The 17,625-nt window shown below is 41.8% G+C and overlaps 1 protein-coding gene across 1 annotated transcript in view; it reads right to left on the reverse strand.

The window, feature by feature from the left end:
* Window positions 1–2,657: 2,657 nt before the first annotated feature.
* The window catches only part of C8G (complement C8 gamma chain), a 107,168-nt gene continuing 92,200 nt past the window's right edge, over window positions 2,658–17,625 (reverse strand). The window contains exon 7 of the mRNA XM_085610886.1: window positions 2,658–3,423. Within this exon, the coding sequence (XP_085467012.1) occupies window positions 3,419–3,423 (5 nt within the window). The 3' untranslated portion in view covers window positions 2,658–3,418. The remainder of the gene's footprint in view (window positions 3,424–17,625) is intronic.

The raw sequence follows: 17,625 nt of genomic DNA on the forward strand, positions 1-17,625 counted from the left end.
CTCTGACCCCTGTTATGGTTTTAACTTTCTTTGGGTTCTAACAGCATTTTTTGCAAAGCTGCTGACAACACAGGCTCGTAAAAAAGTATAGGCGTCAACACCACCCCTGCTTAAGCTGTGAAAGCGGGGGCTTCACAACGCCATTGGCCCCTCTGACTGGATGCAAGCCTCCTGCCTTTGTTGACAGACTCTGTTCCATGGAGTGGGTCGCACATTAACAAGTCTCACACAATGAAGCATATTATCACAGACTAGGTGTGATTTTCACTTCATGGTGCACAATGACACATAGGTCCTGGAGCACACTATTTCTCATTAGGTGTGAGTCTGTTGCTTTGCTACTTCGTGTCTCTCATTTAATGAGTCACACTTCATGGAGAACGTTCTCATTTAAAGGTCGAGCATTCAAGACATTTTGTACACACTTAAGTATATACTAATATGTGTATGTACTTTGTGGGTTCTGGAGACCAGCCATAGGACTGCTTCCGTTTAGGGACTTTTTTTCTGTTCAACTTCTGCTATTTAACTGTCTTGATAGGAAATGACCAGTAGAGGTCAGTAAAATACAAGAATTGCTTTCTGCTTGTTCAACTGCCTCTATTTAACTGTCTTGATAGAAAACAACCAGTAGAGGTCAGTAAAATACCATAATTGCTTTCTGCTGAGGGACAATTTTGTTTTTTCTGGCAACTGCCTCTTTTTATGTTATGTTATGGTCATTTATATAGTGCCAAATCACCAACAGTCCCTAAGCGCTTGTGAGAAACGTAAACCCCTACCAGAGCTACATGGCCCGAAGCTCAGACAATTTAAATAAGGCTTAACCAAAAGCCTGAATATATGTTATGTTATGTTATTGTCACTTTCTTGATAGAAAACGACCAGCAGAGGTCAGTAAAATACCAGAATCACTTTAGCATTCTCTAGATTCCAGTCCATAGAAATTGTCTTCCACGAGCACCTGTAAACAATAATATTTTTTTCAAATTTTGTATTTTCAGTGATATGACCACCGAAGGCCCTGATTTTATATTACAAACAGAGCTTTGACTATACCATTTCCCGACGGAAGACAATATTTCTCCCCATGTGTTCCCATACCTGGTGTGTCACGCAGTTTGGTGCTTACTTCCCCTCCATGTTAAAGAACAGTAGATGTTTCAGCTTCCAGGCTAATGTGCTGCATAGCTAAATACATATAAGGTCCCATAGGCGAGACCGATTGCATTGCAAATGCTTGTTTACCATTCTCACTGTTACTATTGACTTTAATGAGGCCTGCACCAGAGATTATAATCCAACCCAGGACCCTCAAATCTCACTCTTGGGCTATCCGCAGAGGCAATGCCAAGAGGGCACAGGTGGAGTTTAACGGTGGAACGGAATGAGTTCAAGCTGCTGAAGGGCCAGGGCAGGAATTGAAGCAATCTGTAAAAAGGTACAAAAGGTTTGAAATATCCTGTTGAGAAAGTGTTCATAGCTGTGCTTTCTGTTAGTGCTTGATGGATGTGGACCATAATATGAGAGACAGACAGACAGACAGACAGAAAGAGGAAGACTAAAAAGAAGAAACAGAGCAGGAACATTGGAAGAAGAGTGGAAAGAGTCAAGAAGGAACAACGGGGGAATGAAAAAATGAAAAAGACAGTGAGTGGGCAAATAATTGACAATATTGCCAATACACCTTCAGCACGCATGTCCCTCCAGACTCAAGGATTTGTGCTGGTTTCCACTCATAGCCACAATTCAATTCAGGGCTCTGTGCACTCGTTACAATAATGAGAGGGTCATGGTCTCTAGAAAATCCATAGCAATTCGAAGGCAAATATTTGAAAAAAAAAAGTGTCAGAGTAAACACCAGGACCTGAACCTGATCTCCCTCTGATTCACATCTGCTAATCAGTGCCAAGCATCTTCCCCTTCTTCTGGATTTGCCCTCCTGTCCTCTCCTGGGAAGTTGTGGCAGCCAGGCGCTGCAGACGGTTTCCTGCCCTTTATCCTTTAAATGTAATCCTAGTGGCGGAAATAGCCAAATCTCTCTTGTCCTGATAATACTTCCCAGCTATGTGCTTATATCCACAAGCTAAATCACACAGCTAACGTGTTACTTTAGGAAAACAAAAAAGAGATGGGTGGAATTCTTGAATTAATCTCAGCCAAAATAAATTACCCTAGATCCAATTGCAGTCCATTATTTTGTTTGCCTACTATGTCACTCTAGGCAGAGACCAACAGGAACAGTCCAGTCTGAATTGGCGGGTTAGGTCCCCACCAACTGAGAACAAAAGCAACTTCAGACTGAGATTGGCCAATTTAGGCCTCATCAGTGAGGTATGGCTTTATTCCTATGGCACAGTGAGAAGTGTCCCCTTGACTGGTTAATCCTTATTCCCTCCTCACATAATCATCCTAGCCTGAAAAAGGACAGTGTTGACCCATCAAGCCAGGCTCATAAGAACATCATCTAAATACACATTGGTTGTATAGACCACTACTGTTTTCAAATTGAACCATTTTTTACTTCCTAAATTAAGATCCACAATAAAGTAAAGCCAAAAAAAATTCAGTACTGATTTGAAAAGTACTATGAGAAACAGAATAATGCAAACAAATGATGACAGAACTAAAGGCACGTCTAGAAAGAGACCAGAACATATTTGTTAATGTTTAATCATGTTTTCATAGGTTCTAAGCATAAATAACGAAATAGGAGGAAACCCAGCTAGGGAGCATTTCCAGTTGGTAACTTTCAGGGATGGGGGTTTTAGGGTTTCAGCCAGGATCTGCTCCCCCATGATAAGCAGCATTTCATTTTTATTCCTTTGTTATTGAACTCCTATCAAAAGTTCCTCCTTGCTGGTTATTTGATATTCAGCTTATAGAGGAAGTGAGAGGACAACATGTCTTTCAAGCGTGTCACAGGCAAAAAACACCTCTCCATGTAGCACTCTAACGAGGACTCCTGTATTTTTTATATATGTAAGTGGCATGAGTCCTGGACTTTACTAGGCGGGAGGACTGCAGATCAGTGCCTGGTCCGATGAAAACTCGTTTCTGACACTTCAGAGGAAGGAGCTCACCTGCCTGTATGTCTCCAATTTAGGGTCTCCTCCCAGTTCCCAACAAGACATATGACTGGGAGATCCTGGTGCATGAATAAGAAGCTTAGCCTGGGCAATGCATATATAGCCGAAACACATCAGTGTGTAGGTTACAGAAACACATTCCTCATGTAATGTTTTCTCTTATTGAAATCATTAGCTTTTTAAACAACAAACTTGGAAAAAAAATGATTCTAAATGAATTCCTAGTGGTGCCATCTGACTGAGTTCAAAGATATGTTGGCACTGGTTCCTGCTGCTCGCCTGATGCAGACTGCCTCATCATGGCGCCTCGCTCCATCAGCCGTCTTTGGTTAAGCTGCAAAACACAGACATTGGGTATGGTTAAGAAGATTGCTTGGCGAGAGTTGTGCCTTGGCATACAAACCGCAGCACAGTTAGCAGCTTCGCTATTTCTATCTAGGGTGTTATTTATCTATGAGGTCACAGACCCAGCTTTAGTGCTGGTGGCGCCCTGTGCGACAATCTTTTTTGGTGCCCTAGACCCCCCAATGACTACCTCCACGGATTACTTCAGTGCCACTCTCCAACGGTGCCCCTCACCTCTCCAAAGTCCATCTCTCCCATGCATTTCTGTTTTTTTTTTTACAGCGCTACTCATAGTTCACTCAAACTCGGTTTTTTGATACACGTTCTTTGCAACAGGTACATTAACCCTATGCTCTACAGTATGATAAGCTAAAACTGCCACTACGAATCTCCCATCGCTCAACAGCAGTAATATTATTCACTGGAGTTATCTTGACATTGATACTGTTGCCGTTAAACTGATGCATAGATAAAGAACTCTGTAGAAAGTGTTTTAAAACCCAGAAGTTATTTTTAAATACAGCGCCCCACTGAGGTCAGCAAACGGTGCAGCTGCACCAGTCGCACCGCCTCAAAGCCAGCCCTTTGAGGACATTTCAGTGGTGTAACGCAAAATGTAGCGCCCCCATGTGATGCGGGGCCCCGGAGTCTCTTATATCTCACACATATTCATTGACCATGGACTCAATAGGGCCCACCTGAAGGGTTGGGGCCCCTTTTGATCAGGCCCACCTTGCGGCAGGACCTGCTGGGGCTTCCCTTATGCCCATGGTACATTTAGGGCGCCACCTTTCGGTTACTCCAATGCACATAAATCCCATCTTTGACCTTGAAATGGAAAGGGCATACCGCAGCTGACCGGGATGCTGATAGCCATTTGTATGTAGTATTCCTTCAAAATATGTTGGTAAAGATAAAGGCGCTGCAACCTTTTTTACTCTAACACAGTTCTCGAAATAGGCCGTCTAGCAACTTTCATAACTTCTTTAGCACCATGAGGTGGGAATTCCTGAGAACTGGGGGAGAGGTCTGTTTCTTCAACTAGTAAAAATACTTTCTGATTGAAAACAGAACCAAAAGTCGGCCACAGTCCCTCTCTCCTCCTTTCATCCTGGCTGTGAGAGAAGAAGAATCCCCCTGTAGCCTTGTTATTGTGTTTGAAAGTAAGAGACTCCAGCTGGGGTGACAGTCCCTGTGTCGTTGTAAAAGAACCCGTTTAGAAAAACCTGTAATTTTAGTCTCCACTGTTATGCTTTTTAAAATGCAAACAGAGAATCTCAGTCTTAGCTTCAGCTCTTCCTTTCCCAGGAGCTGCAGGCCGGCCTCCTTCTATTACTAGCATCATAAAGCCTTTCCATCGGGCAGGCTTCAGCCCTTGTTTTCACCAGGAACTAGTTTTCGAGTGAAAAAAATCCTGAAATCGGTGCGAGAGTATTGTTACAGAGCCCAGGCTGAGGTCAAAGTAGGCTGAGGTCCCAGTACCATCTACGTATGAGGCTAAATACGTTATTTGAGGGGCTGTAGCCCACCGGAGCATGCCTAGTAAAATTAGCAAGTATCTATGGTTCGGTCTCTTTCTGGATTCACAGTCGCAAAACTACACTTTTTGCTGGATTTTGAAGATGATTGGCATAGCTTGATATCCAATGGTTGACAGCGCCTGCCGGATCAATAGCAGAGGCTCTCTGTTAGTATTGCCTATCCTCACTTTTACCCCGATGAATGGTGGCGTGTCCAAAACGCTATGATGAGCCCTAAATATGTGGTGTTATGACCCCATTTTGTGTCTCCACTGACAGTAGTTTTTAATGGAAGGCCTTGATAATCTATTTAGACCATCATTTTTAAGCTGGAAATATTTATAACTCCTAGTCTTGAAGTTAATAGAGGTCCATTTGGTTTTGAGGTAAGCATTTTCTGACTCCATCAGCTCAGTCGCACACGGCCCATGGAGTAACTAGAAGCATTCTTATTTAGATGATTATAGGAGCTGATGCAGTCCCATGCAGCCTACTACATTTGTTGTATTGAAGGCCTGCCCATATGTGTCCCCCCTCCATTCTGGGTCGTGGTATTTGCACGGTCATGCTACATTAAGGTAGAACGATACGCCAAGCGCCCTTAAGGCATATGACCACCACATTCTGGGTCATGGTATTTGCACGGTCATGCTACATTAAGGTAGAACGATACGCCAAGCGCCCATGCGGCTCATGACCTCCCTATTACACTAAGAATTTAGACCCCTTGCAGAGCTTTGGCTTCCACCTTACGGATTCTAGCTACTTTATTAAAATATAGGTTCTGTACCTACAGCCGTGTAATGGCATCACTGGAACCTCTGGGCACTAGTGTTTACGCAGCACTATTTTAGGCATTAAACTTTGATCCACAGTGATTTTCCTGTTCAGCTTTTCGCTGATGAGCCATGCCTCCCACTTCGGTACCATTAGTACATACGGGTATTTTCGCACTACACCATTATAGGCATTACCCTTTGATCTTTAGGCTGCAATGGTCAGTTTACAAATAGTTTAATTGCACCCACTCTAACTTGCAAGTAATATTAACAGAAGGGATGCTCATCCTGATCATGAGTTGAGATAAAGTTGTGTCTTCAATTAGGTGCTCCTTGTATGCTGCATGCCCACCCCTTCATTTCTTCCTTATTAGTTTTTCAGACTAGTACCTGGAAAAGATGATGAACGCCTGTCCCCTTTTGTTTGATATGTGCCATGACCCACATGTTTGCAATGGTCTACACAGCATGATGTTCTCAGCCGTAAGAGAAAGAGGAGTAAAAGCAATCCTGCCAAAGGCTCTTACATTTTAATATGACATTCAGTTTGTGTAAATAAAGGTTGTAAATATTATTTACATTTTACCCTCCTGAAGAGGCCCAGTAAGCCAATATGGAGCAGAAACTCCTCAGAAATGTTTGGAAGACCATAATTAAATAGACCAGAAGAAAAACTGGATTGTAACATGGTAAATAGAATTTTGTTTGATCAATTTTAATGTGGATGAAGCTCTCTTAAGACATATAAAGTGATTATGTATGGATAATTTTAGCGGACGTCTTGAATAAGTTATAGGGCCTAATTTCAAGCAAAGGTGCTACTTATCATACCTAATAAGTAACGATACCCTAGAGTTTGTTATTTATCGGGTGCAATAAACAGCACCTATTGCAAGTTATTGGTGAATAACATGGAGATTTTGGTGTTAACACAACAACATTCGAATGGTACGGTAAATACCGTACACATTTTTCCTGTTAAATTTAGGCAGGCTTGACCTGCCGAAATGTAATGAATGTTGGGTTATTTAACGCATTTGATAATTATCAGAAATGAAACCAAACTCGTAATTCTTTCTCCTGCGGAAACAGGGGTTTACGCACAGGACAGAATTAACCGCCCAACTTGTAATCAAGGCCACAGTGTTATGCAGTTGGACATCTTGTGATGTCTCCTCACAATGAGGAGTATATGTAGTGTGGTTAACTCTATTAGGAAAACATAAAGAAAGCAAAATAGTGATTGCTGGAAACCTTGCATTAATCTCATACACTGAAAATTACTCTGGACTGCATTTCATTCCATCATTTTTAGCTTGTGTGGGCCAAAACAGACAGAGGCAAACCATAAGCAAATTAATTCAATAAACCCTTCCCCAAACCTTATTTCTGTTTTCTCTGACAATGTGAAAAAAAACCTCACACACTCACAAGTGTTTTAATGCATAAAATGCAGTGATGCAAAAATCATATTTCACAGGAAACCCTGAAATATGGAAGATATTTAATGGTTGTCTCTGATATACAGATTTCATCATCATATTGATAGCCCTCAAACCACCTGCAGAGAATAAACATTGTCAGGCCAAACCACCTGCAAAGATTGAACACTGTCAGGACTATTAGGATCATGCGGCATGGAGGATCAAATGATGTGTCAAGGTTATCTAAATTTCTTAATTTTGCAGAAAAAAATGCAAAGTATGCAGCACAGGCAGTATTACTTTCGGTGATTTGAGCTACAAACAATATTTTTGGGGAAATCTGCAACTTTGCAATTTATGTGGCAATTATAGCAAATCCATAATTATGCAGCAAATGCTGCTGCCACCGAATTGCTTACATCCACTGGCCCTCACCACTGCCCGTTGTTTTATCAACAATGTATTCAAGAAAGGTAAACAAAACTTAAAAATTCTAACTCCAGTCAGTGCCTATTGTTAGCTGCACTTTGAAGAAAATTGTTTTTTCCAAACGAACGACCTCAAAATTAATGTGCTTTGTAAGAAAAAGACATAACTGGCACTGTGCGTAAACATGTAAATATATATATATCCCGCAGCCGAGCGTGCGAAGCAATGCAGTCGCCTTATCCCTGCCTCTTGAGGCGGCGTTCCACGGCGGGACGGCGAGTCCCAATATCACAGTTCCAATGCTGATCTCTCTATCCCAAAAGCAGCATACAGTGGACCAAAATTGTTGCAAAGTGGTAGTTTATTTAGGAAAAAGCTTTGACAAACTCAGCGCGTTTCGGGGAGAACCCCTTGATCACGAGTGGTAATGTCAGTGTCGTGATTGCTTAAGTAAACAAATCATGTGATACAATAAACATGGTGAAAAGACTTTGCGAGTTACTACACTCGAAAGACCTATGAAAGAAATTTTTCTGTTACTGCAATATTGTTACACATTTACAATATTTGCAAATAAATATCAACATTAGCGATCTTATTATTTTGTGTGTTTTAGCATTGCAGCGCGTCAAGGGATAATCCTCAATTGTGAAAAGGAAACTTTATTGTTCACCTTGCCCTGTGTACACCTCAGCCCTTGCAAAAAGGCAGTCGTTTTGTCTGCACTGTGTTTGACCTAATACTTTAAGAGTTTACTTATGGCCTACAGCCTTCGCTGTATTGCACTAATGAGACACCAATTATGCCCAAGTGGACTTTCTCCTGTGCTCACGCTATTTCAATTTTGAGGTTCCAGCCCAAGTTGGCATAGTTATTTAAAGGCACTCTCTCTATATAATGGTGACAAAAATTATTTTCAAAACACATTTCAATGTTCAAGTCACCAGTACCCTATTAATTTCGTCTGAATAAACAAAAGTACCAAAAATAGTCTTAAAGTAACTCAGATCTTACAGAATGGTCAGATGGCAAAAGAAGCCGGCATCCGGGAAAAGACAAACGCTTCGTAATCTTCCTTTTCCGCACTACCACTTTGCAACAAATTTGGTCCACGGTATGCTGCTTTTGCGATAGAGGCATCAGCATTGGAACTGTGATATATATATATATATATATATATATATCTAATTCATCGTGCAAAAAAAAGAGTGTTAGAACATATAAGGGCTTTACGCCATAACAAAAAACAATATCCTGTCGCACGACACTTTTTCGAACAGCATGCTCAAAATGAACGACTGTTGAAGATGGTGGTAATTGATGCTGTCGTTGACACTGTACGTGGAGGTAATAAATTGCTCCACCTCAGACAATTGGAGTCTAGATATATTGTGGACTTTGATACAATGTTCCCTAAAGGGTTGAATTCTAGTGAAGAATTATCTGTACATTTACACAACTAAGTTCGTAGATTGATATTGTACATACTGTGGCTGTGATTTCGTTATACTAAAATTTGTTTTGTTTTATTATATTTTTCAGGGATTGGTATCAAAAATATGCTGTGGCCTTTGATGAACTTGAACTTCGAGTCATACTTAATTAAATTGTCAGAGTATTGCACTCTTTCCATTATGCCCACTGGGGCTTTATTTTGGGCATGGTTTTTCAATTGATTACGAAGTCGGTGGGGTGTATACTGATTACCCCAGTAGTAATATCACTTGAGCTGTGCCCACTAGGGCTGAATAATTGTGTTTAATGGGTGTATGCTTAAACACCTTTTATCATCATTGGTAGCGCGTGCAGCGTAATTTAGTTTGCACAATTTACTCAATATTAGATTGGCTACACAATTATTGTGTGATAATTGAGTTCAATATCTGCTACCATGCCTGTATTTTTCAGTCTCTATGATATTTTGCCTAATAATAGGCGATTTTCGCACTAGGCTAAGATGGCCGCCATGTTACCATTCTCTTGCTTTGCATTATTCTATTGTAAGAAGTCTGTTGTTTATTTTGCGCATAATGAATTGTATTTAACTTTAATGAAAAAAACTTTGCTCTAGCGTGAACAAGGCGAAAGCTAAAACGCGTTGTGTGTGCAGTCCATTAAACCAGCTTTAAAACTGCAAATCTCCTTGGCGTCCGTGTATACTTTCTGAAGAGAAAAGTGTGGTGTTTCATATATATATATATATATATATATATATGTATTCACTGAAAAAACCATAGGTTTCAGGGGTGTTATAGTTAGCTGGACTTTTCACTTGTACAAAACCATTGAAATTCCCCCGTTATAGTTAGTTCAGCTAACTATAGCTCGCGCGCCCGCAATGCACTGCTGATGACGTCACATATTACATCACTCATGACATGGTCAGTGACATCACTCATGACATCACTGATGACATCTCAAATGACATCACTGATGACATCACTGATGACATCATCCAGTGAATGTGTGTTTTTCTGAAAATTAAATATGTTTTATATATGTATATCTCAAGGTCGATGGAAGAATAAATGGGTATATAAGTGTCTAAGTGGATGATTTGTTTTTGAAAATTTGATTGTGTAACTGACTGATTAAGTGTATCAGCTTAGTGAGTAATGTTTAAATATGTAAATATTTGTATCAGTCTCTCACTTTGTGTATAAGTGGCTGCATAGGTTGGTGAGTAGCTACATGGGTGTCTATATAGGTTATTAGTTGGTTTTTTGAGTATCAGTCTGAGTGTCTGCATGGTTCGGTGGGGGGGTATTACGTAGTGCATAGGTGCATGAATGAGTGACTCACTGTTTGTATGTGTTGAAGACAGCATGTGTGCAGGACTGTATGGGTGGATGAGTGTGTGTATGGGTGTGTTAGTGAGTGAATGACTGTCTCAATAGTGTCTTTATGAGTAACTACATATGTTTTAAACTAGTATATGTGACTATTGGTGTATATAAGTGAGTATATGTGAGAGTGAGAGATTGAAAGAGTTACTGTATGAATAAGTATGTGTTTCTATAAGTGATTGTTTAAAAGACTAAGTATGTGTAAGTTTCCGTAGAAGTAAGTGTGGTTGTGTGTGTATAACTGTATATGCAAGTAAATGTATGTTTGATTCTTTATTAGCATGAGTGACTATGTGTGTGAGTAACTCTATGTATGAGTGGCATTGTGTAACAGGATGTATAGGTGTATGAGTACATATGATGCGCGAGTACATGTATGAGTGACTGTATAGGACTGTTGGTGAATGAGTGGATGTGTATGTGGATCTTAGAATTAGTGAAGAGGTTGTTGTAACTGGTATTGGTATGTCCATTGTTTTGAAAATTTTAGTCTCTATTTTTGAATGTGTGTATCAAAGGTTATATTAGGGTGAGAGGAGGTCTGCCACTCTATCACAAGGATGATGTCATCAGTGATGTCATCAGTGATGTCATTTGAGATGTCATGAGTGATGTCATGAGTGATGTCACTGACCATGTCATGAGTGATGTACTATGTGACGTCATCAGCAGTGCATTGCGGGCGCGCGAGTTATAGTTAGCTGAACTAACTATAACGGGGGAATTTCAATGGTTTTGTACAAGTGAAAAGTCCAGCTAACTATAACACCCCTGAAACCTATGGTTTTTTCAGTGAATTTCTGAGGTTTTTTAAATGCTAATTCCTAACTATAACGTGCCTGAAACCTATGTTTTTTTCTGTGAATTTCAAAGGTTTTTTAAATGCTAATTTCTAACTATGCACTATGCCTTCAGAGCTAGGACATGTGAAGAAAGAAGAAAAAATGCACAGAAAGAAAAAAAAGAAGTGCAGAAAGAAGCAACAGAAGTCCTCAAAGACGAAGAAAAGTGCAGGAAGAAGGATAACGTGCAGAAAGAACAAAAAGAAGAGCAGAAAGAAGCCTTGTTGCAAAATCATCCTGTACCCTCAACTTTTTCAGACGGATACTGGTGGTAACTGAGTCTGACTAACCAGTCCTGGAGCCAGTGCTATGTTAAAAGACACTTAGAATACAGTGAAAACACCTACATACACTAGGGAACATTATGCGTTGGGGTCCCCCTGTGATTAGCATGACCTCCTCTGTAAGCCCCTAGTATATAATAGGGCAGGGGGATTAAAACTACCTCTTAAAACAGGCCACAGGGCGTTTTTGCACACGTTACTCAGGCCCCGTCTCCTCCCTTCACCACTGTGTAAACGCGCCCTGTGTCCGTTTTTAGTTGGGAGATTAAGTTCATTTAAATCCTGAGGGTCACTATGGTCCAACTAGCCCACTAGGTACCTCCAGTAAGTGCCACAGAGCTGCGTTGCAGAGAGGTGTAAAAAGTGGCACGGCCTGGACCACCTCTCTGCAATGCAGCTCAGTGGCGCTTACTGGAAGCACTTGGTGGGCTAGTTAGCCCCCAGGGGCCCTCAGTATTGAAGGGAAATTATATCCCCAATTTAAAACGTGCCATAGTGCGTGTTTGCACACGTCACCTCAGGCCCCGTCCCCTCCATTCACCACTGTGTAAACGCGCCCTGTGGCTGTTCTAAGTTGAGAGATTAAGTCCCCTTGAATCCTAAGGGTCCCTAGGGTCAAACTAGACCACTAGGTACCTCCAGTAAGCGCCATAGAGCTGCGTTGTAGAGAGGTGTAAAAAGGGGCTTGGCCTCAGAACACCTGTCTGCAGCGCAGCTCCCTGGCGCATACTGGAGATGTCTGTTGGGCTAGTTGGCCCTCAGGGACCCTCAGTATTGAAGAGGAATTAATTCCCCAACTTACAATTCGCCAGGGGGTGCTGCAAGGAGGGGGCGTGGCCTCCGGCACGATGCCAGTCTTTTATTTATTTTAATTTTTTAAGAAGGGGGGCTGTGTGGTTCCCCTTCTTATTCTAATTTATTGGCCCTGATGACCCCATCCCCCAGGGCCTGTCTCCTAATTATATTTTTTTGACCCCAATCCCCAGGGCCGGCCACTGTTTTTTATTATTTTTAAAAAATATATATTTATAGACACACCTAGGACATGCTGGACAAACCGTACGTACCTATCACCATGACGATTTGCGTGATATTCATTAAAAGGCGACTATGCATACAATGAATCCACGTGGAATGTATTTACACCACTAGTGAAGCTCTGACGTGTCTGATGCCCTACCGTGCCTAATCCCGGTAGACACTAAGCCTGGGCAAAGCATTACGCTACGCTCGCGTAGTTTGCGAAGTTCGCGCTTCTTCGCACTACGCGAACTGCACGTAGCACAGTGCGAACACGCATAGCGTAGTGTTGCGTAGTGCTGCGGTCATTTTTTGCTTGCTCGCGGTCCTCAACGTCAAGTTGGCGACCGCGAGCAAGCAAAATGACATCCCGGCGAGACTTTTTCCTTGTTCGCGATCAGCAACATCAAGTTGGCGATCGCGAGCATGGAAAATAAACCTCCCGGCCAGATTCCCAACGCGAGGAGGTCAGGTTTCTCATTGCGAGGGGTCGCGTATGCTCGCGACCGCTCGTGATGAGAAACTACCAGTTCGCGTTGAGAAAGCTGCCGCTCGAGTAAAAATCTACTCGAGCAGCAGAAAACTACAGCTCGCACTGTGCAAGATGCCATTTTCAATGATTGCACAGTGCCGGTTGCTTGTCCGCACTGTGCAATCATTGAAAACAACATCTTGCACAGTGCGAATATGTTACTACGCAGTTCGCGAAGTGCTACGTGTAGCTCGCGTAGTGCGAACTTCACTTTGCGTAGCTTCGCAAAGTGCTACTTCGCGAACTACGCCCACCCTTAGTAGACACCCTTGTCGTTTATTTATACAAACATGGGTAGCGATTGACGGGCACATTTAATACACATGCACACCAAGCCATTCAAAGGGGATTCGACAAAAATTCGACCAAAACTATGCAAGAAACCCCCCTCACGGTTAATAAAACACACATCCACTGCCGGATGTGTAATACTTTTTATTTTACTCTCTGGAAAGGGGACGAACATCACTTGAGAGTCACAGCGCGCTCCTGGCAGAGCCCAATGCTGTGTTACACCCATCATTGCCTGCTGAGTGCCACACACCTCTGTGTTGTATTCCACTAGCTAGTGCATATGCTATGACACTCTCTAGCCCATGTGCACTGTAACACCACCCCGTGAATATGTCATGCCACACTTGTCTTCGCACGGGTTATATTGCCCCATCTAACGTGCCTTCCTCGATGCCTATGTTATAACGCACAGTGCTATGCCATACATATTACAATCTGGGATCCATATCTTTGTCACAGTGCATATGCAACGTTACACTCCCCAGCACATATTTTATATTACAACTTTAGAGACTAGTTAGGTTACACAACACTGCCCTGTGCATATTACACTCCAAGGCGCATATCGCATAGCACGCGCTAGTGCCTGTGCTATCTCGCGCTCTCCAATGAATCTGTAATTGCGCACAATGTATTGCATATTATATTTCACCTTCATCTTATATCACACTTTTTGGTGCATAGTTTATACCATACACTATATCTAGTTTTCATTTTCAATCGTGCTCTCAGGACTATGTTCTATATAACACTGTGTTCACCTACCCTTTTCACGGGCATTACATTTTGCGATAGGGGGTGTATATAAATATTATCTACTGGCGGTCGCCAGTAGATAGTTATAGTTAGGACCGTGTTTCCATAGGAAATCCGCAACATTCTATTTGGAATAACTTTGGCACCGGTTGACGAATCCTCGCAAAATTTTCAAAATAGGTGGGGCGCTCCGCTCCGCTCCTACCCTGAAAGTCTCGGGCTGATTCGTCAAGCGGGGGCCGAGAAAAAAGGGGGGTCCCAAAACACGTTTTCCCCATGCATTTTTCCATAGGGACCTTTAGTCCAAGGTACAGCCCAAACGGCTGAACAGAATTACTTGAAATTTGACAGAGAGGTAGTCCTCAGGTCAGAGAAGTGCCTATTTTTTGGCAGGTCTGGTGTCAATCTGTTCAGTAGTTCCTGAGAAAATCAAAAGTAAAATCATATATATATGTGGGCGGAGCCTAACCACACATCTCATCCTGAGATCTGATTGGCTGTCAGCACTTCATCCAAGAAGTGTTGGCAGCCATCTTGGGACCAATATACATGATAGCACCTCATTAAAAAGCATTGCAGTTAATAGGTTTTAAGACATTAGTTACATTATAAATCATTTGTTGATGGTACCATACTCATTTTAGGAATTGTGGTATGTTCTAAGGTGATTTCACCATGTGAAAAAGCCTTCTGCTGGGATATCATGATTGAGAGAAAAATATTTTCTCATGCTTTTCCCACAGAGGTTTGGAAGGTGATCTATAAGCTAAACTGAGAGCATATTTTCTGTAAATTCACATTATCTTTCTCAGTCATGTGAGAATGAAGTCTGACATTCTCAGTAAAACATGTACATCCAACAAGGGCAGAGACTGTCAGTTGATTCCTTTGTGTTCTACTGCAGCTTCCCAGAGTGTTCCAAAGAACAACTAGAGCGCTAACAGTCCTACTTATGATAAACGTATGGCACACATGAAGCCATCTTGCTTGGATTAAAGTGGTAACTCTTAAAACATTTAATTTAAAAAGGAACAAAATGAGGGGATTCATTTTTCAATAAAAAGTATGATTAGTGCTGCAGAAAGAAAAATTCGGGCACATTTTGAGTGACTTCTCAAATCCTCTTCTATTTCATTAAACAATTCTGACATGCAGACTGAAACATGCACTTTCAATACCAGCAGCAGTTTTCCCTGGTGAGCAGTAGCTTTACTACAGTGATCTAATGAGCAAAAAGAGTGCAAACATTCTGAATTTATGGCAAATGTGTGACACATCTGAATGCCTTCTTGATGGAATCAAAGTAAAAAACTGAAAGTATTTCCTACTGAGGAGACTGCAGTAAATGAGGAAATTAGGAAACTTCATAACAAATAAGTCTCCCAAGATGGCCACCAGAGACAAAAGAGCCCAAATGTAGCCCAAATATCACCCAGATGTAGCCCAAGTATAGCCCAATGACAGAATGTCCCAGAGTGTTCTTAAAAACAACTAGAGCGCTTACTGTCTTCATTATGACAAAAGTATGGCACACCTGAAGCCATCTTGATTGGAATAAACTGGTAACACTTAAAACATTTAATTTAAAAAGGAACACAATGAGGGGGTTCATTTTGCCATAGAAATTATGATTAATGCTGAAGAAAGAAAATGAGGGCACATTTTGAGTGACTTCTCAAATCATCTTCTATTTCATTAAAAAATTCTGACATGCAGACTGAAACATGCACTTTTAATACCAGGAGCAGACTTCCATGGTGAACAGTAGTTTTACTACAGTGATCTAATGAGCAACTAGAGTGCTAACATTCAGAATTTATGGCAAATGTGTGACATATCTGAATACCTTCATGATGGAATCAAAGTAAAAAACTGAAAGCATTTCCTACTGAGGAGACTGCAGTACATGAGGAAATTAGGAAACTTCATAACAAATAAATCTCCCAAAATGGCCACCGGAGACAAAAGAGACCAAATGTAGCCCAAAATCACCCAGATGTAGCCCAAATATAGCCCAATGACAGAAGTGTGCAAAACACTTATTATTTTGTGTTTTTGCGGTGTTATATAGTGCAGACTTGTCAGGTATTGGAGTGCTTTACATGAGTATTGGTTACATCACACAAGAACAAATTAATTTTGGTTGTAGACATGGGGAGACTAAGTGATTTGACCAGAATCACAGAATGTCGAGCTGAAGCAGAAACTCCAACCTGGTCCCCAGTTGCAAAGTCTGCAGTTCTGGAAGTAACACCACATCCTCTCCCCTAAGTGCAACATTTAATCAAGTGGTCAACTGGGTAAAAAAACATAAAGATAACAAATAATTTAAAAGTGCTTTGTCGCTATTTGAAAACTCAGAAAATATGCCCTTATTTTAGTCTTTTAGAGCACTAACCATAATTTTGATGCCAATAAGACCCTCTCATATATGTGATTTCTAAAGGAAATGCTCTAGGTATTACAGTTTTGATTACATCAAGATGACGTCAGGCATTCCACACTTTTGTAATAAATATAGAATGTTAGCAATCTAGTTGTTCATTGGGATACTGTTGAGAGGCAGAGGCCAGGGGCACGGACTCTGAAAATTGAAGGCAGGTAGGAGAGTGCAGAGGCAACAATTTGACCACACTGGGCAGGCAGGAAGGGCAGTGGCAGCACAACAGACTATGGAGGGCAGTGGAAAGGGGGGCAGGGGCAACAAACCAACTATACAGGACTGGCAAGAGAGGCTGTGGCAATATAATAGACCATTGGGGCAGAAGGAAGAGGCAGTGGTAGTACAACCATACATGCCAACAGACCCGTTTCAGCCAGGAAACGTCCAATGTTTTTAAGCTCAAATGGGCTTTATTTGATCTGTCTCCTGTCTACAATCTCCTCTTTTTCAATGTAACTCAAAGGGGAAAATCAATACCCCAGTTTTTTTTTCAAAATCTCCCTCTTACCAAGTTCAAAATGTTTGCAAGTATGGTACTTTGAATCATGGTAGGCAGGAGGAATTGGGGTAGGGACATGGACTCAGATAACAGAGGACAGGAGGGACATGGAGAGGTACACCAAACTGACCCTACAGGGCAGGCATCAGGGTTTGCAGCAGCACAATACACCACACAGCGCATGCGGGACGGGAGTGCAGCACAACAATCCATAGAAAGCAATAGGGAGGGGACAGGACCATGCACATAGACAACAGAGAACAAATGGGAAAGAGGCAATGGTAGCTAGCTGACCATAATGGACAGGCAGGAGAGAAAGCTGCAGCATAACAGACCATAAAGGGGAGGAGGGACGGATCAGGGGCATTACAATGGAACAGACAAGCCAGGAGGGAGGGAATAGGGGGTCTGCACATGGAAACAGAGGGCTGGGGGCAAGGTGGCAGGGCAGGAGCAGCAAGATGACCATGGAAGTCAGGCAGGATGGGCATTAGAAACAAGACACAGCATGGAGAGCAACAAT

This window comes from Triturus cristatus, chromosome 1_2, assembly GCF_964204655.1.
Source record: "Triturus cristatus chromosome 1_2, aTriCri1.1, whole genome shotgun sequence".
In the NCBI taxonomy this organism is placed as follows: Eukaryota; Metazoa; Chordata; class Amphibia; order Caudata; family Salamandridae; genus Triturus; species Triturus cristatus.